At 36.9% G+C, this 20,572-nt stretch overlaps 1 protein-coding gene across 1 annotated transcript; it reads right to left on the bottom strand.

Moving 5' to 3' along the window:
- Window positions 1-179: 179 nt before the first annotated feature.
- Window positions 180-16,987, bottom strand: atp8b4 (ATPase phospholipid transporting 8B4; the record flags this gene model as incomplete). The annotated part of the gene is made up of 26 exons (XM_079257207.1): window positions 180-443; window positions 618-748; window positions 837-975; window positions 1,051-1,296; window positions 1,767-1,850; window positions 1,931-2,154; window positions 3,832-4,015; window positions 4,392-4,536; window positions 4,720-4,825; window positions 4,929-5,040; window positions 5,124-5,288; window positions 5,756-5,871; window positions 6,156-6,344; window positions 6,443-6,608; window positions 8,115-8,358; window positions 8,466-8,662; window positions 9,175-9,263; window positions 9,379-9,537; window positions 9,624-9,703; window positions 9,850-9,920; window positions 10,181-10,253; window positions 10,352-10,413; window positions 10,503-10,601; window positions 10,683-10,796; window positions 11,238-11,296; window positions 16,945-16,987. 26 exons carry the CDS (start codon window positions 16,985-16,987, stop codon window positions 180-182), a joined length of 3,561 nt encoding a protein of 1,186 aa, XP_079113333.1.
- Window positions 16,988-20,572: the final 3,585 nt, after the last annotated feature.

The following is a 20,572-nucleotide window of genomic DNA, read 5'->3' as shown; positions in this document are numbered from 1 at the left end:
TTTACCCAAATGAAGGACACTTCATTTGGGTAAATGAAGTGTCCTACATTTAGTTTGTGCTTGGTCTGTAGGATCCATGTGTCTGATAATCTGTACGGTGTACAGTCCCTAACTCAAGATCAGTCCATGTGCTGTTGCATAAGAGTCTGTGTAGCTCTGGTGCTGCTTTCTGATGCATCTTATGTTTCTTGGGAAATACAAGAGACTTCGTTCTTTCTCTTTAACATATTTTCTATCCAGTTGGAGCTATGTGTTGTCCTTTCATGGGAACAAGTCGAAGACACTGTGCTCATCTTCATGTTTTTGCCCGAGGTAATCAGCTCTCCATAGCCCTGTTGGTGGGAGAAGGCGTACGCAGAGCGGCGGGAGCTTGTCCTGCGTACTCGCTTCAGATTTTGCTCCTGAAGTCCTTGCTTCTTCCTAGATTGTTGGAGATGACGAACCTGTGAAAATACAAAAGTACTGGAGGAAATCTCTCAGATTTTTAATGTAAGCAAACACAAAACATTTTATTATATTGATTGATATATTGTTATATATAATTAGGTTGTCAGAAATAAATAAATCAATGTGAAAGTATTTACTGCTACAGCTGGTTTATGATGCAGTTATTGTACCTTGTCAGTCAGAGTCGGGAAAAGGTCCACTCTCAGAAAGCTAACTACCAAGCCAGGCACAACACACACCACAGTGGTTAGCAGAATGACCAACCATGTACTCTTCTCTGAAAGACAGTTGCGGGCTGTGCCTGAGGAGGCAAAAAACTAATTAATATTTACTCCATTTCTAAATTTTAATGTTATGACCTTGAAATTAACACATGGAGTAAAACTCACCAATGAATGGAAAAAAATTTGGGAAAATGCCACACAAGCCATCACTTTGCTTTGCAAACAATATGGCGAAGTACATAATCAGACTCCCCCATACAAAGAGATGATTGACAGCTGTCCAGTAGTGTGTGTCAAGCCCAATCTAGAAACGGGGACAACACAAACATTTTTTTATAAACAGCTAATTCAATCTGGCTTATTCTGCTAAGAAACCCACCTGAACACTAACAACAGTAACTAAAGAGGTTGCCATGGTGACAGCAAATGCTTGTTGGTCAGAGAAGTGGGAACCATCTTCTTTCACCAGAACAGAGAAGGCTCCGTAGGGAACGAAGAAAAGCAGGAAAGATGTCGTCATTCCATGAAGAGTGCAGAGGAAAAACTGACGTTTGTTGAAGAGAAGGTTCTGCTGGCCGGGTTTGTACAAGCTCGGGTAACGAAGGCTGTTCTGATCGTTGACATCCTGTAGGAAACAAACGTGGCATTAGTATAAAGGTATGCATAATTTTTTTTTTTTTAATAAGAGATCATATTATGGTTGGGATAGTTGCATGGTAGATGATGAGTTGATGATACACACGAGTATGGCAACAGTAGTAGTAGAAGTACTATATGGGTTTAGGGTTTGTCATCACACATTTAGTTAAATTCGGTTTAGTACCTGAAATGGGGTTAGATTCTTAGTTATGTGTGGGAGGTTTATAAATGGTGACAGTAAAAGACATCTACAGTAATAATAAAATATTCACCTGCATGACTTGACAGTATCTTGAAAAGAAAACAAAGTAAAAGATGGATCAGGAAGTTTCCATTGGAGTCTAATAAAATAATAACTTTCTGAGCAAATGTGTTAATGAAGATGTAGCTTTAAGGCAGATAATCTCGGCAGTTTTGTCCTAAAGTTTGTGTTTACTTATTCATATCAATCTTCACCTGATCAAAAAGCCCCATGGCCAGCACTGGTAAAGATGTATAGACAATATTGAAGAGGGTTATGAACCACTGGTCATACACGGTCTGTGGAAAAAAAAGCACAATTAAATAAATTACTGAGTTCAAATAGCACACAGGTTACATGATAGTTTACAGTTTCTTACCTGTGCTGAGAAACCACAGAAGAAGCCATACCAGAAGTGAACTAAGGTGAATGCAAAGTTTTTGTAAAAGAAGTATCCCAAGAAATTACACATCCGGAAATAAGACCACCGTCCATGTACCAGCAGGAGCCTCTGAAGGTATCGAAACTGAGCAAAGGAGTAATCTGACGCCAGAACAGCCTGCATCCCCTCCTGTCCACTGATGCCAACACCTATATGAGCAGCTGAGCAAGAAATGCACAACACATGTCACTGAGCGTTTAAATGAAGACATCAAACATAAAAATACTATGAGAATATTCAAGTTCTATTGTCTTAGTTACTTTATGTAATTATGTGAACATGCACATTTATAGAAAAGGCTCAATAGTTACTGAAGTAAATCCCAATTTGGTAGAGAACCTTAGGACACAACCTGTCTGACATTATTACATACTGGAATTTCAAGCTGATCCTGCCCCATGTTACCTCTAAGCTGGGAATAATTAGTAGTTATGAGTTATTAATTAAGTTACTGCCACATGCATGAAGTCATTTAACTCTTATTTTAGGAAGAAATCGTATGTGGCTGCAAGTACTTTATTAAACCTGATGAAAGATGCCTACAGGGAGCTAGAAGAAACCTTCAGCGCTGGTTAAAATTTATTATGTCAACCTGTATTATGTAAAACCAAAAAACAAACAAAAAAGCTCAATTTGAATCTGAAGGCAGTAATGTGACCAAAAAAGTTGGAACAGCAGGGTGTTCTTTGTGGCATTCAATCTTTTTTTTTTTTACAACAGTCATACATCCAGGAACTGAAATGAGTGCAGCTGCTGGATCTTTGAGACATGTCCTGTTGATTGAGGGCTTTTCCAGATTAACTGTCCTGGGTTGTTTTGTCCATTTTTTAATAGTTTGGCAAATATTTTCAGTTGGTAAAATGTCTGGACTGCAGGCAGAGAAGTTCAGCATGTAGACTCTTCTGAGATAACAGTAACTTGTTATACATGTAGCATGTAGTTTAGCATTGTCTTGCTGAAATATGAAGACCTTTCCTGAAAAAGACATCCAGATGGAGCCATAGTTTACTCTAAAACCCTATTTGCACTGTTCATTCTGTAAGGCTCTCCTACACCAGTAGATATGAAGGCCTTTGACCAGAGCACTGATAATAAGCTCGATGGTCCTTTTCATTTAGTTTGGATGATATGACGTGTGATTTCCAAAAACAATTGTTCCACTTTGCCTGACCACAGAGCAGTTTTGCACTTGGCATCAATCCACATTAAGTGAACTTTCAACCAGCGAAGATGGCAGCATTTCTGTTTCATATCAACGTGCATTTTCTTCTTTGCACAGTTGAGCTCTAAAGTACATCTGTAGAAGCAACTGTGAACTATGATCACAGGTATTATTTCTGAAATTATTCCTGAGCTTACGTTTTAGAACTTAAGAATCATAGATAATTACTGATTATAGCTGTGCTCTTGGCATACGAAGATGTCTCCAGATCCTGTGAATGTTTAGATGTTATGTATTGTGAATGATTAAATATTCCAAATCTACATTTATGATCACTATTTTAAAGTTTTTAGCAGATTGCTAAACTGTTTTACCTCTTTAAGATGCTTTGTTTATGCCAATGTTTTCTTCCTTTTTTAAAGACATGTTGTTCCCATCATATTCAAAATGAGTTAACATTTTTTATGACAATTTTAAATATATCACATTCAGCATTTGATATATTTTCTGTTCTACTATGGACAAAACAATAACTTGTGAGATTTGGAAATCATTGTTTTCTTTTTTTGTATTTACATTTGCCCTAATGTTTTGGACTGAGTTTTATAGTCACAGCTTTTGAAATTGAATTACAGTCATTCCCAAGAGGCTTGATGCTTCTTTTTCCAAGACTTACTCTTGATCATGCTGACATCATTGGCTCCATCTCCTATTGCTAAGGTGACAGACCCCTTGTGCCTCCTCACCAGCTCCACCACCTGAGCCTTCTGCATGGGAGTGACCCGACAGCAGATGACTGTTTTACACAAATATGCCAAGTCCAGCAACATGTGCTCCAGCTGGGACTCCAGAGCATGAGCCTGGGGGGCAAATGGATACATCACGCCTGTTAAAGCTGTCATTACCATGCTATAATCTCAACCCTCTGCAGAATCGGCACCACGCAACAGCCTAATGAATGAGACACACTGCCTGAGGCGCAGCTAGGGAGTAGGAAGTGGATGTTAATAGAAACTTGCAGTAGAGCTGATGGCCCTCTGCAACACAGCAGTTCTCTTTTAATTAGACTATGTTTAGCAGCAGAGTCAGATTTAGCAAACAGCTAAATAAACATTTATTAGTGTAAAACCTGAAGGCATCGCTTCCAAAAAAAAACAAAAAAAAACATTAAAACCTATACACAAAGCAGGCAAATGTTGCACAATTCAAACCATTTTGTATGAAATAATGTCTTACCAAACTGTGCCCACTGATGACTAAGGCATATTCTGCAATGATCGCTTCTTCTTCAAAAACAGAATCGTCTGCAAACATGTCCGTCTTCTCAAAATTTCCTTGACTGCTTACTCGACTCAGGCCAAGAATGTGCTCCTTAGCACTCCTGTGGATAGAACAAAACAAGTCAACATAAATCTTTAATATGTTTATTAAATTCTTTGTTGACTGATTGAGTTAACGGATCTCAGATAAATAGACATAAAAGCACAACATTTTCTACAAAAAGGTGAGCAAACAAAGTAGCACTGTTGGAATATAAACCTGTTGTGGGAACAGGATGAATCACCTGAGCTGCTGCTGCACTTCCAGCAGTGTGTGGCCAGAGATAACAAACACCTCATTCATGTCATCACGCAGCATGTTGCAGGAGTAGCCGATGTTCATTGCTGTCTCTGAAATACCACAGTGTACAGCTGGGTAACGCTCCACAGATAAGAAAGCAGTTGTTGTCCTTCTGTGCAAGACAATCATTTAGAATAATGAGTTTTTAGCTACCCAGTTTGTCTCCTGTTAGGACCCAGATTTTGATGTCAGCTAAATTCAGACAGGCGATTGTCTCTGGCACTCCTTCTTGAAGTTTGTCCTCAATTGCCGTTGCTCCTAGAAGCTTCAACAAAGTCAGCAGTCAGTCTGTAGCCGTAAACAAAACTGATCATTTCGAGGAAGTAAACAAAAGGATGACCATTTTACCTTCATGCCCTGCTCAATCTCATCGTAGAGAAGAGCCAACTGATCTTCACGGTTCTCAATCACAGTGCTCACAAAGAGAAGCTTCTTCATCCAGATGTTGTAATATCCTTCATCAAGGTCTTTATAGGCCAGAGCTAATGTTCGAAGCCCTTCTCCTGCAAATTCCTGCAAAGCAATTGATTAAACATAAGTGTAACATTCATTTAGACTGACAGAACTGACATAATATAGAAAGTGAAGATAGTTTTTGATTCTTATAATCTGATATTATTTTCATTATCTTATTAATTTGCCTTCATTTTTTATTGACAACAAAATATATCTAGCATGTTGCATGTCTAACTGCTGCAGGAGATTTAAGCATTACATAAGGAAAGTGATGTTATTGTCATTTAGTCTTGTTGATTCCCTTTCTGAGTCTATAAGAGCAGATGCACAGTTCATAGTAATCAACTAAAAATATTGTATACAAAATAGCTTTAAAACAAGTGAACCTCCTTTGATAAAAAGAAATCATCATAAACTAGCATTTGTGTATGCTGTTAACTCTGCCAGATGACTCTGGTAATACTTTGGGCAACACTGTAGTAAATGTGCCATGAATAAACTTGAACTTGAACTTCAACACTCACACTGAGATGTTCTGAGGTAGTGTACATAAGGTCTTCACTGGATTGATCCAGACGATCAAAGATAATTGTGTCAGCGCCTTTGCAGTATAATTTAATTTTGCCTTGTGGAGTTCTCACTGGATAACAAGACAAAAGAACACACATGGTATTATAAAGAAGAATAATTGCAATCCGGTACATAAAAAATACATGAATCACTGACTGGATATTTCATGCCTGAATATACTGTAAGTGTACCAAATATTGTATTGATTATATCACAAGCGTTACTTTACAACACCAACCAAAAGAGTTTCATTTGTAGGGATTTTTCTAATAACAGTAAACAAATTTGCTATTTTTTTATATTTATTCATGAAACTCATAAACTGAGGATTGTTGTTATGAGTGGTGACCTAACCAATGACACTCATTCTCTTGCGCAGGTTGTTGAAGTCGAGGATCGCCAGCAGCTGGTAGGTGACTGTGCTTCCTATCTCCCATAGTGTGATGGTTTCTGGAGTTCGGGCCCGGAAGACAAAGCCGAAGTTTCGAGCTGCAGTGACCAACGCTCCCTCGTCAGGTGACTGAGCCTGGTACACCAAATTCCCTTCATGTAAACAAAACCCATCAGAAAAAAAGCCCAACATAATACTAAATCATTTCAGCTATGACTATATCAGCTACTGGATTTTCCGCGCAGTTTACCTTCATGCTTCTCCTCTGGCATGACAGTGTGGCACAGAGCTAGCAGTCTGAAGAACTCATGCACAGCAGGCTCTTCTTGTTTAATGGCTTCGATCAGGCTGCTGTCGTAAAACTTAAACCCTCTGTCGCTGAGAGGGTTGAATGAAAAGTCCAAACAGGCTGTTTTCTGATGAGAAATGTTGAATCGGCTTTTAAACAGTGTAATATTTTTTGTTATAGAAAATTTATGCTTGTTTCAAACTGCTTACCTCTGTGATTTCCACTTTCTGGTCAAGTTCATCATAGACATAACCTAGAAGAGGAAAATATCCTCAAATCAGTTAAATCCTTCTCATAGGTGTTTTTAAAATCAATATGAGCCAGAGTTTTAATAAATAAACTGGATAATAATTGTTTTGTTTTTGTTTGTATGTTTGTTTTTCTGATGTGTGACATTAAAGGTATAGTGTGTAAAGAATACTGACATGTAGTGGTAAACACAGAAATAGAAATTACTTTAAATGCAGAGCAGTTGTGAATAGACAATGGCCATAAGTGGCCAGAATTCTTCCAGACATAAATATGTTTTTATACGCAAGAGGATCCAGTGGTTTCAAGTAACTCAATCAATAATTGTGTTCATGTGTATATAGAATGTGCTGAGGTGCCATCAACCCACAGAATTGTGGGAGCATTTACCTGAGAACTTATGCAGGAAGAGTTTTTGGCTGCAGATGCAATAACCATGTGATTTTAAATGCAGAGCTACCAATATGGATGTGAAAATATTAATTATCATTCTGATGGTTTGTAGACCTGCAGGTTTTATTTTGTTTGTAAAATGGCTGCACGAACGTTACAATCATGACAGGTGTAAGAACTTGCACAAACAAACTTAAAACCAACATTTGAGAGTGAAGCTGGTGGAAAAACATGTAAATCTGAACTTCATTCGTTATTCAGCAGGTTGTAATAATCTATTATTGATAATTAGTGTTTCTACGTTGTAATGACTCCACACTTCTCTTGTGAGCTTATAGAGGTAATAACATTTCTTTTCAACATGGTAAGAAACTTAAAACTATAGAAATGAACAGCAGGCTAGTATCACCCAAAATGGTGAATGAAGCTGCAGTGACATCACATGCAAATTCTCTATTGTATTTTGCTATATGCCTTTTAACGTACCACTTCCTACATTACGCTCTAGTACCTATCAAACAAAGTCAAAACTTCCGTTTAAAGCTCAGACAGTTCTCACCTCACAAAGTTTTTGTCCATTCAGGGATAGAGTAGTAAAAAAAAAAATATGGCAGTTTTCATGTATGTAAACCCAAAATAAGTAAACATAAACTAAACATTCTAAGAGAATAAAAAACATTGCAGTTATTTTAGTAAAGGGATTAGATACCAACAGTAACACAGTTTTAAATGATATATTACAGTTTTCTGCTAGGATGAATACATATGTCAACCTGAGGACGTTACAAGCTATCTATGCAAAAACTGCTCACAACTGTTATTGTTGTCAAAAGAACCAAGGACCAAAGATGGATTTCTGGATTTCAGTCTCTGTGTGTGGTCCAATTAGTCACTAGCTGTCTGGCAAAATAAAGACCTGCATGTTTTTTTCATTCTATTGTATTATAGTATTGATTTTGTTTCATTCCACTCTAAACAAGCCCTAATTAGCCTTGTGCATTAACTCTGCAAAAGAGCCAGTCGTACCATATGTCTGTCCATTAATGGAGCACTTGCTGAAGACCATGATGTTCTGTGTGAGGGTGCCGGTCTTGTCGGAGAAGATGAACTCCACCTGACCCAGCTCCTCATTCAAAGTGGTGGTGCGAGCTTCAGCAGCAGTGTCTGTTTGTGTGTAGTACATCTTCTGGTCCCAGTTAATGAAGAAACTGTGACCAAGACGCAAAACCTCTACACTGTGGGTAGTAACAGTAAAACTGTTAAAGGTGAAGTTGTCAGTAAATCTGAAAGCTGTTTGTTTTTCAAACATTAAATATAAATGTTTTAAAAAAAACGGTTTTACCTGACATACAGTGAGATGGGCACCACCGTGTTGAGGATGATGATGTAGGACCAGAAGGTGAGGAAGCCAGAAAAAACAGCACTGCTCTGAAACTCATCCCATGGCAAAAACACCTCAAACTTTCTGCCGACCCAGGTCTCCCAAATGGTGTTTCCAATAGCCAAAATAACTCCCATACATATGAGAAAGGCAAAGATCTGAAACAAAACATATTATTTGTTTGAAGTTTTCAAATACACAGATGGATTATATTAATTTAAATCTGTCACAAGCATATTAGCATCTGAAAGCAGATTAATGGCACGCTAAATCCACAGGTTATCACTCACTGTGTCTAGTCAGACCTTTTTCTCAGATCTATGTATGTCTTCTGTTCATTGAAGTTTTATTATGCAGTACTCTGGAGGAGGGACATCTTTCTTAAATTTTTTTGTGTGTGTTTTCTTGCAATCTCTTTCATTTTTAGGGTCCTTTTTTGTTTCTACCTTGGACTACATGCCCTCCCAGTTTGAAGTGCACCTTCTTCAATGTAACTGTGCAGTGACTGTTTGAACATATGAATCAAAACCCATTACAATCTATTTATTTGTGTGTGGAGCTCAATCGCCCACTTTTCCTTCAAAAAGCTATTGGAACAGTTCAGTCTGTAATAAGCTTGTGGCTTTGCTTTATTCGTAAATGGATAACATCAAAAGCAAAAATATCTTACCCACAAAACCAGAGTGTTCATGAGTTTGTCAATACTGGTCCTTTTAAACTGAGTCCTTCCACAGTTCTGCATCAGTTTAGTTTGCAACCCTGTTGGAGGCAAAAGCAACCATCAGTGGATATAGAAGCTAAATATAAGCTGGAAATAATCATGGCAAAGCTAACAGATAAGAAGACTGAGCCCTATAATTAATAATTATTCTACCAGCAAAGATGACCATTCCAAAGCACCACTCTGTGTTTCTGAGAACACAGCCTCTCAGAAGCATTTTGTCATTATCCAGAGAATATTTATTGTCTCTCCAGTATAATGTTCCTGTAAATTTATCCAGCTTGTTGTTTGGTGGTTCACAAATGACTTCTCCTGAAGAGTGAAGACAAAACATTACAGGAAGAAGACAAAAGAAGATATTAATTCATCCAACATTGGTCATTCCTACGTCATCTCACCGTCAAACTCCATCAGTTTTGAAACATTTCCTAAATCTGAGGTGACAGTCAATGCCTGGCGGACTTTCAGATTTGTTTCTCTGTTTGAGGAGAAATGTCAAAAAATGAAATTTACTCCACAGTGATCAAAGAAAAGAAAAAAAAAACAGCTACCAAACAGCTCAAATAAATTCAATTTATTTTGGGTTTTCTAGCTTTCAGTTTACATAACTACTGCAGTACTCACCCATCTAGCTCTGCAGTCTCAATATAGCACAGACCATACGGTTCACTGCTACACAGGAGGAGGATGTCTGCCTGTGTGTAAATCCAATATGAAAGATTCAGTGGTGAAACTAGGGAATAAATCAGTCTGCATTATTCCACCAACAAAGACACCCAGCAGCCCGGATGTCCCTAAAGAAAGCTTTACGCTTCAACATCTCAGGCTTTTTTCTTTATCATATCTCAATATAAAAGGTACAATAGAACATTTTCTAATAAAGATGCCACTGAAATGAAGAAAGAGCATCAGATCATCCAGATTTACATAATATGTGAAAGTTAATTTTACTCACAGCAACAAACTGGTTATTCTCCAGTTTGATGATATCTCCTACTCGCACATTCATCCATTTCTCATTCTGCAAACTTTAAAACAAGAGCAGACAAATGTCTACAGTAAGTGTCCTTAATCTGTTGAATTATGTAAAAGACAAACAGAAGAAAAAAAGAAAACAAGTAGGTACCGTCCTCTGATGAGAACCTGAGACTGGCGGTTATTGACTTTCTGGTCACTCTTATGTCGAAACTGAAATTTTAAAAACATTTTTAGCGATGGAGTTTAAAATAAAGGGGGATTACAAGCATTGTTTTTAAAATATAAATAGTCATGCACACATAGTCATCTGTGGCATCTTTGACAGCTGTGATCACCAGCACCAAAACCAAAGGCACGATGGTTGTGAACCAGGAGAGAGAGGAGATTGCTGGAATTAACTTAAAAAAATACATATATTAGCCTTCAGCTTAGACATCTCGGCTGATAGATCTACATACACAGTAGTGGTTTTTTCTTACCTGTAGTATTAACAGTACAACAAAGTAAGCATTCGCAGCTCTCTGGAACTGCTCAAACAAGTTGACAGGCAGAAAGGTGAAGATGTTGTACTTTGAGGTTTTGATGCGATTATCCTGAAGAAGAACACATTCAGAAACATTGCTAACTAAATACTACAAATACCACAGTCTGCACTCATGTTTGAAGTCAACATAAAGGGGGTATTTGCATGTCTGGAGTCTCCAAAAATAACAACTGTGGCATTTTGTTTCTGAGGCTCCCTTGAGGTTTTAATATGTCTCATTAAGTTAGTCATATATCCAAAGTAAGAAATCTAACTTCCAATTAATAATCTTTTATATTTTTTCCAACCAGAATGTACAAAGTTTGTTTTCCAATTTCTCATTAAGTTGAACTACATTAAAAAAAAAAAAAACTTTGGTTAAAATCTGTGTTTATCAGTAATAATTCTTAAATTACCATGTAAAAAAACTGGGTCAAACTCAAATGTAGGAAATTGTGTGAACTTGTGTAAAAATCACATACATTTGGAACCAAATCTGAATTCTACTCACGGCATAAGAGAACTTGTCATTGTAGTCCCGTGCATTGGCTTTCACATGGCGTTCCTTCTCTACAAACACAGATGACATTTTCATTATCAAACCATGAAAAACAACTTACACGTTATTTTATTGCATGTGATATGAAGCAGAACGGATGGTGCAGACCCATCCAGCACAAGTCCGTTGAAAAGACGTTTTAAAAAAAAAACGTTATTTGCCCAACGTGTATACATTGATTTGTTAAAGTGAAAGTTATAAAAACGTAATTTTACAGCCCTTCATATAAAGAAATGCACTCATAAGGACAAGAAAATTAGAGCCCTAACTGACTCAAAGATAACACACATTAGGGTACTAGAAAATGTGGGTTAGGGTTACACACGACCGAGACCAGGTTTGAACCAGTGACTCAAACTATACGGATGCTAACAGTACCAGTAACAATTTTTTGTGTTTCGTGAAACACACCTTAATTATTTATTCATCGTTTCCCCCTATTACATTATTTACTTTAGAAAATGTTAATTTCCCATTCTCTGTTTTGAAAGAATTAAACTTTATTTATGTGAGGTTTTGTGTGGTTATAATGAGTTAGCTTGATACCTGCTCACTGTATTAGTGCAGTATTAGTTAACTGTGTCTAGTTCAAGTTAACTTCTGAATCTGGTCGGTGTGGGACGTTTAAACGCAAATTTCAAAGTATTTATTGGAGCTAACCAAACATTTTGACAAAAACAACGTTCGTGGATGTTTGGTTCGGAGGGACTATATATTTCGGTCTGGTCTTCTGCACTCATTTACCTTTTTTCTGTTTCTTACTGGGGTTTAGGTTTGGGCAGGTTAATCTCTTTATAGGCCTAACGGCCATTTAATATCAGTAGTGATCCTGTGCTGGTGAAAACCTGACAACAAACCCAAGTTTTCATATTTACTACACCGACTATTTTTTTTACCTATCATGCATTGCGCACTCTACCGTAACCTTAGACATCATAACTACGGTAACCATAGTAACAAATTTATAAACTGCAAGCACAAGTGAAGAAGAGTAGCGGCAGACGCAGCGTGCGTATCTCAAACTCTTTATAATCACATACTTCGGATGCTTTTTATTACTTAAAGAAATATTAGACCTACGTGCCTCCTGCAAAATATTCCGTCTGTAAAAACCTTATCTTTGTTCGTATGTTATGTCTACTTTCACGTTAAGATGTGAGAACGTCAGCTTAATCGAAAAGAGTTTCTACATCCATCCACTTTGAGAAGACATCTGCAAGTCCTTACCATTACAAAAAAAAAGGTAAATAGGAAAGAGCAAGACCCTCTAAAGGGAGACCAGGGACGGCTGCAACATGTTATTATTCTCAAGTCAGACACAGACCAGGGTGAAACTGCACTTGCTCAGTTGGATTTGTCTAACAGCGATGGCATATTGTCTAAAAAAAATAGCCAACATATATTTATTAATTTCCCTCCAGAATTTGGAGATCAGTGCACTCTGAAGGGAGGGTGACAAACAGAAGAGTCCCACTCCATATTTGGGGGAGCCTCCAAATAATTTAGTATGTAAAATTGGAGAATTTTAATTATAATTAAGTATTAAACAATAAAACCACGTTACATTATTATTTATGTTACAGTTTTGACAGTTGCAATATACAGATATATTGTTGCAGTTTTAATGTATTGCTAAAATAAAAATGTTACTGAAAATCTACTGCATTTGAGTCCGTTTAACTCTTTGACATCTGCAAATAAGGCATACTCATCTGTATAAATCTATCATTTTAATCAATCTGATAAATAAAAAAAAACATCACTGTAATTTTAAAATGTATATATTTTTTAATAATAATTTTACTAATACTGAAATATATCATATTTGTAACATGTTACAACCAACCCCAAATAATGTCCCAGAGACTGGGGACAGTTGGAACATCCAACTCCTTGTATTCAAATGCAAATAGTTAAAAATGTACTTTTAATAAATATCTTTAAATATTTTTTATTTTTAACAGACACGTGTAAGTTTATGGTATAAAAGTTTAGTTTCTTAAATCCAAACCATCTCTGAGTAACAGTGTCAAATGTAAAAAGTGTTACAACTGTCCCTGGCCTGCATGCAAGACTCCCATATTTCTGCTCATCTGCTACAACTGAAGCTAGAATATCATCTATAACTCTGCATTCTTGGAGCAACATAACAAAAGATATTGCTCAAACACAGAACTAATGTCAAGCTTTAGGTGACGTCCTCACACCATCAAAGCAAGAAAAAGCTACAGAGTGATAAAAGCAAAATACATTGGCCAAAAAAACAAAAGGGTTACAAACTGTCATTTTTATGTTGGCCACCTTTAGTTTTAATTCTTGAATCCATTTGCTTTGGCAGTGTTTTTATAAGCTTCCACAGTGTTACAAGACTTATTTCCATCCACCAGGATGAACGTTTCAACCAAGATCTTGTATTGATGATGATAGAATCCGACCACTGAGCACAGCCTTCTCCAGCTCATCCCAGAGATTCTCAGTGAAATTCAGGTCTGGACTCTGTAATGGCCAATCCATGTGTGAAAATAATGTCTCATGCACCCCAAACCACACTTTCACAAGTTGAGTCCAATGAATTTTTGCATTGTCATCTTGAATTATGCTTGTGCCATTAGGGAAGAAAAATCAATTGATGTAATAACTTGCAGGTGGTCAGCTGACCTCATTCTTTGGGTACAAAATGTTGGAAAAGCTAGACCTGACCAGCGGCAGCAACCCCAGATCAAAGATTGCCTCCACAGGCTTGTACAGTAATCAAATCAAATCAAATCAAACTTTATTTCTATAGCACTTTTCGTGCTTAAAAAAAACCCCAATACAAAGTGCTTCACACAATAAAACAATTTACATAAAATACACAAAACATACACACAAATACATCCACAGTCCCCTTTCACCCACCCACAACCACCCTCTCCCGTGCCCTATAACAGTTAAAAGAAGACGAATGGCCAGTAGGCATGATGGCTGCATCACTTCATCTGCCTCTCATCTCACCCTGATGCACATATCACTGTGGAGCAGGGTAAATCTGGACTCATCGGACCACCTGACCTTTCTTTCACTGTTACAGAGTCTGATCTTTATACATCCTTGCAAACTGAAGCCATCCTCTATGGTTGTCTTATGGCCACACAGCTGTTCTGTCTCAACTCTTTGTGTTCCCTTCACATAGTGTGTGGAAATGTTCCTACTTTCACTATTAAACGTCAGCCAGAGTTCTAATTTTTCTGTATTATTTAATATAATTACATATTTAAATGACCCCCCCAATCATCAGCTTTCAGGATTTTTTCCTACCACATTTCTTCCACGAAGACGATGGCTCCCCACCATCCTTCAAGTTTTTTTTATAACTCGTTGGACAGTTCTTAACCGAGTGTTAGAAGTTTGTGCTATGTCCTTGGATGATTTTTCTTCTTGATGCATGCCAATGATTTGAGGCTTGTACCTATTTGCAGAGTTAAATCCAGATGGCATTGTGTGTAAACTGCTCTGAGACAACAGTACAAGATCACAATGTGGTAACCATGGTCTCAGATGGTAAAGAAGGGAAACAAGATGCCAGCTGGGGCCAGAACTCTACAGATTAGAAAATCTTATGGAATTAAGGGATATAAACAACCATCTTCACCTTCCACTTTGTCACTGCTCCACTGAATGAAATCAGTCCCTGTGCTTATTTTCCCTCATGTGCAGTAAAAATGAAAGTTATTGTAATTTCTCATAAACAATTAATTATCCCTGATTAACCTTGATGTGTTAAAATGCAGCCTGTGGAAAAAACAACTCATTGGTTAAATCTAGTTAGTTATTTGGTCTTACTTTACAGCATTTCAATAGGAAATTAACTATCAAAGGCAATTAAACGTTGTCAAAGTGCTTGAACTTTTCACACTCAGCTGAACCAGCAAATATACCTGTTATCACCAAACAAGGTTAAATCATTGTTAAATTATGCATAACACACCTGCAGGATGTTGCAACGGGACACATGATCTTTACACAACGACTGTGGTCATTCAGCTATCAGTTACTACAGCCATTAATTATTAAGAAATAATACTGCTGTTAAAAAGGTTTTGGGCTACAAAAGGATGTTAAAATGCAGTTTTGTGTTCTAACAAACACATTTATCTCACAGTTTCAGTCGAACGTATGTCTCTTTTCTGGGAAAATTCCACTGACTCTTAAGTAAGCCGGCAAGTTCAGACAGAGAACCATCTATGTTTCACAAATACCTCAGGATATAGCTTAGATCATATATCTCCTGAGTTTAGTGTTGACGTTGAAATAATTTAGATGGTCAGTTTTTAGCAAATACAAGAAATTTCTCTCACAAATCGGATGAAAACCTAATAGATTGAAGAAATAAAATCCATTCTGTTCATTTATTTGTTCTCCTAACCGCTTAAAAGGGTCGTTGTTGAAGGGTCGCAGGGAAGCTGGAGCCTGTCCCAGCAGTCTTTGGGCGAAAGGCAGGGTACACCCTGGACAGCTCGCCAGTCCATCGCAGGGCCACACAGAGACAAACAACCACTCACACTCACTCCTAGGGGCAATTTAGAGTAACCAATTAACCTAACATGCATGTCTTTGGACGGTGGGAGGAAGCCGGAGTATCCAGAGAGAACCCACGCATACACGGGGAGAACATGCAAACTCCATACAGAAAGACCACTGACCAAACCTCACCCAGCTGTGGATCAAACCAGCAACCGTCTTGCTGTGAGGCCACAGTGCTACCAACTATTCCACCATGCAGCCCCAGAAATAAAATCCCATCAACATAAACATAGTCTATCTCTGCAGAGCACCAGGTCAGTCCACTCTGTGTGTGATCATTACAGGATTATTAACCTTAAAGATGACAAGTCCACACACGTACAACATGTGCACAGTACATTCCGACAGATACACACATACAAAGACTAAGAGAGGGTCTACAATGAAGTTACATTTCGTCTGCAGGAGAGAACAAGTTGTCCATATAACAAAAAGTCAAGTTTGCCTTCTGCCTTTAAACGAAAAACTAAATTTACTTACTTAAACTTTAAGGTTTAAAAATTATATTGCTATTATATAGTTTTAAAAATACATTTTATGCAGGATGAGAAATTAGCTAACTGTGTCTTGGCTGCATATTATTACACTTTCATAGTCGACTACTGTTGGTCACATAAGAGGAAACGTAAAATAGGCCTACATAGGGACTAAATGATCATTTATCTTACCAACATAAGGCTTTCTCCTCCAGAATGCCATCTTTTCCTGGGACGTCCCCAGGCTTTTCCTGCCAGACAAAAGGAAAACCCACGTGGAACCTTTTACTAAACATTTGGATGTTCAGTACATTAGGACACATACAAATATTATCAAATGCTGTCTTTTATCCACAGAAACAAGCTAAACAATCAAACAGAAACAAAAGAAAAACAGCAGCAACGTATGCAGAGATGAACAAGTCTCCAGTGAACAAAAGATCCCAGGTGAGCGTCACAAATCTGGTGGTGTGTCACCCCACAACAAGGTGTATTGATGGTTTCTTTGTATTTTAACTACACGCAGGTATCTGTTTCTGTTTTCTTTCTGTCCATGTGCAGAAAAACAACTAACTGGTGCAGATATATCCGAACAGCGCCCACATTCTCCCTGTTCCTACCTTGCACAAGTTTGTCACGGGCGCAGTCTTGTGTTGTCTCCATGAATCCTGTCAGTCTCTGACGAACATTTATTTCAGGTGCCGCATTCCGCAGAATTCTTCGCAGTAAGCCGCTATCTATCCCCTTCCTGAATGGTGATCACCAGACTTGGATGGACTCATGTGAGTCGATAGAAACGAGGACTTCTCAGCTCAGCTGTGGTAATAAGCAGAGGAGGACTGCGGATGATGGTGTGGGCTGTGGAAATACTGCAGGCGAGAAAATCAATCCCGTTGTTCTGAGACAAATCTGAAGACCGAGGTAAAGTTAGTTTGATGTTTGATATTCAACAGATATTCGGGCACCCAGTCTCCCGACCCGAAGCCACCTCGTCGTGGGGTTAAGATGCACGATGCAACGGTCTTCTTAACTTCATACCTTCCATCTATATTTGAACACCCAGTCTCCTCGTAATGAATTGCCGACCCTAAGCTGCTTTGTCGTGGGGTTGTGACAGCAAATTTCACCGCAGCGGTCTTCACCACCGGCGGATAGTTAGGGACCGTCAACAAATTAACCATGGCAGAATTTAAACATAACTATCTCCGCAACCACTGGGGCTATGAATGTCAAAACAATTTTAAACAGTTTACGATTTATCTGTGAGTGATGCACTGCCTTTATTTTCTCCATTTTCATCTAGTCCTATTTTATATGAATTTTTAATCAATTCAAACATCAATAGGTTTTTACTCACGTGACTTACACACCTAAAATCACTGCCTAATTACTAGTCCAGTCCTGCCACACATTGCACAGCCTTTTATTTTCCTCATTTTCATCTTGTGGGATTTTATATGAATTTTTTAAGATTTCAAAGTTCAATAGCTTTTTAGTCATGTGACCTACACTCCTCAAAACACTGCCTAATTTCTCATCCAGTTCTTCCACATGTTGCACAGCCATTACTTTTTCCATTATCATCTTATGTCATTTCATATGAATTTTTATATTGAACAACAGAATAGTTTTTTATAAAAAAAAATTGTTTAAGTTTTTTATTGATGAGCATGTACATGCATTTCCGAACATACAAACCAAAATACAACCGTTTGAAAAAACAACAAATTATATAAAAAAAAAAAAAACAGCAAACAGCATATGGAACAACAAAAAGAGGAACAAGAACATCACATGCTTTGCAACTCCTTTGGTTTTCTGAGGAAAAAAGGATTGATCAACATTTCAGATTTTCATATGGACCATTTCAAGTATATGTGTCAGTTGTGAAAAGTAAAATACAATCTCAAATTTTTCTTTTAAAATAAAATATATTTTTGAGACTTACACGTCATCAGCAACAGAGACAACACCTCCAAATGCCTTTCTTTAACTTTTTGAGGAGTGTTGTGGTCATCCCAAGGCACAGTTGGTGGAACCATCTTTTGCATGAGTCACACTGGATCTATAAGGTAATTGACAAACAATAAGAATAACAAAGTCTTACTCATACACTAACTTGGCCCAGTCCTGATAATCTAATATCATCCAAAATCTTAGCTATTCTCTGATAATGCAGGATTTGCATTGTTCATTGAAGATCAAGGTCAGATTAAACCTTGCAGACAGTTTTACTAATGTGCCAACTGTCGACATATTAAAAAAAATACAAAATACTGTTCATGTCTAGCGTTATTTAGATCAATGCGCATTGCATTATATATACACAACTATTTTAGAAAGAGATGTGGTGATAATCACCTTGTATAAAACAAAATAACTAACCCACATTGTCTTTGAGCCACCTCCAGGGGGCTTGTCTGTTGCACACATTGAACAATCTCTGTCTTCATCAAAAACTGCAACAAAAAGCCTGTATATTATCTTTCACTGCAAAGTTTGCAGTGTAATTACATTGATTTTAATATCCTATTTTACTTTTTCTTTTATCTACACACCTGAGCTTTCCAGAATATCAGCTGCCATCTCCTGCCGCTTGGCTGACATTGATTGTTTTGATGTGTCAATGTTAATGTCTTTGGGGATATGGGGGTGGTGTTCCACGACCTTCATGGCCATCTGCTCAGACATACAAAACATATTGTGATTTTCATTAAAAATGTATTATGGACTGAAGTGAAAGAGCATGTGTTTTCTGACTATTTTTATACATGCAATAAACATCTTACTGTATGAACTCACCTGCATCACCAATACACCACAGCTGAATGTGTCCTGTTGTATGGTATGGTTAATGACCCCACCTATCCACTTTTTATCCACCCAGTCACTTTTGCTGTGGCAGGTTCTTCGCATCTTGAAGTATTCCCTCATAAACAAGATATGTTTTTCACAAATTAGTTTTTGTTTGTATGAGCGTAATGGTAAAAAGTACATGGAACACACTTGTATAGCACTTTTATCCAAATAGTTAACAATTTTGCATTCTTTCACCTATTCACACACAAGTGATGGTAAGCTGTCACATAGTGTGCTTGTACAACCATCTGTATCAATTAGAATTGCTATGTGAAAATATATACAAAATAAAATCTAAACCTTAACTACAATTGTATACATGTTGTTGATTTTCTGACTTGAAATCTTTCCTTTTACATAATGTTGCCTAATAAATTATATGTTTTTATGTTGAGCTTGTCATTGTAAACAATGACCATTGTGTTGGTGTTGCATGTTATTGACATGTCTTAAATGTATTTATGCCTTAAATAAAATCAAGAGCTCATAGCAGTTAGTACAAATGATGTATGGGTGTATTACTTAAAAAACTAATGAAACTCATTTACACCACACCATAGAGATATTTAATTTTACCTGAATCTGGTTGCAGCATGATCTGAATCAAGTTTTTCATTTTGTCCGGTAGGATCCACAACAAATACCTGGCTGGTTGGTGCATGCAGAAACTGTGAAAAAATGTTAAGCTTAACAAAAAATTGCCTTAAATGCTTGGATCAATGATCTTTACAATTTATGTAACAATACTGACCAGAAACTTCCAGTGGTTGTTGTTGATGTTTAGAAAATTAATAACTGAAGTGTATTCCTCAAAGTTGACCTATAATATAGCATCTGACATTAGCCTATAAACAATACATCACGGTAAACCATTTGCTACCTATAATCCAAATGTAATTTAAATGTACCTTTGGAAGGCTCTGTCGGCGCATCTCAGTTCGTATCCCATTCATTATCACCCCTGCGCTATAGTGGTTTAATACATAAATACTGTGTCCAGGTCCTTGTTTTTTCAATGCCACTTCAAAGAAGCACTCAATAGTCTAAATAATAAAAAAAAAAAAATTATAAAAAATGGCATTTAAAGTGTGGCACTCATCCAAACATATACATACATATATATACATACATACATACATACATATATATATACATACATATATATATATATATATATATATATATATACATACATATATATATATATATATATATATATATGTACACATACATATATATATATATACATATATACATATATATATATATATATATACATATATACATATATATATATATATATACATATATACATATACATACATATATACATATACATACATATATATATATATACATACATATATATATATATATACATATATATAT

This window comes from Telmatherina bonti, assembly GCF_933228915.1.
Source record: "Telmatherina bonti genome assembly, chromosome: 2".
Classification (NCBI taxonomy): domain Eukaryota; kingdom Metazoa; phylum Chordata; class Actinopteri; order Atheriniformes; family Telmatherinidae; genus Telmatherina; species Telmatherina bonti.
Note: the sequence above shows the minus strand (reverse complement) of the source record. Positions and strands in the feature narration are given on the sequence as shown.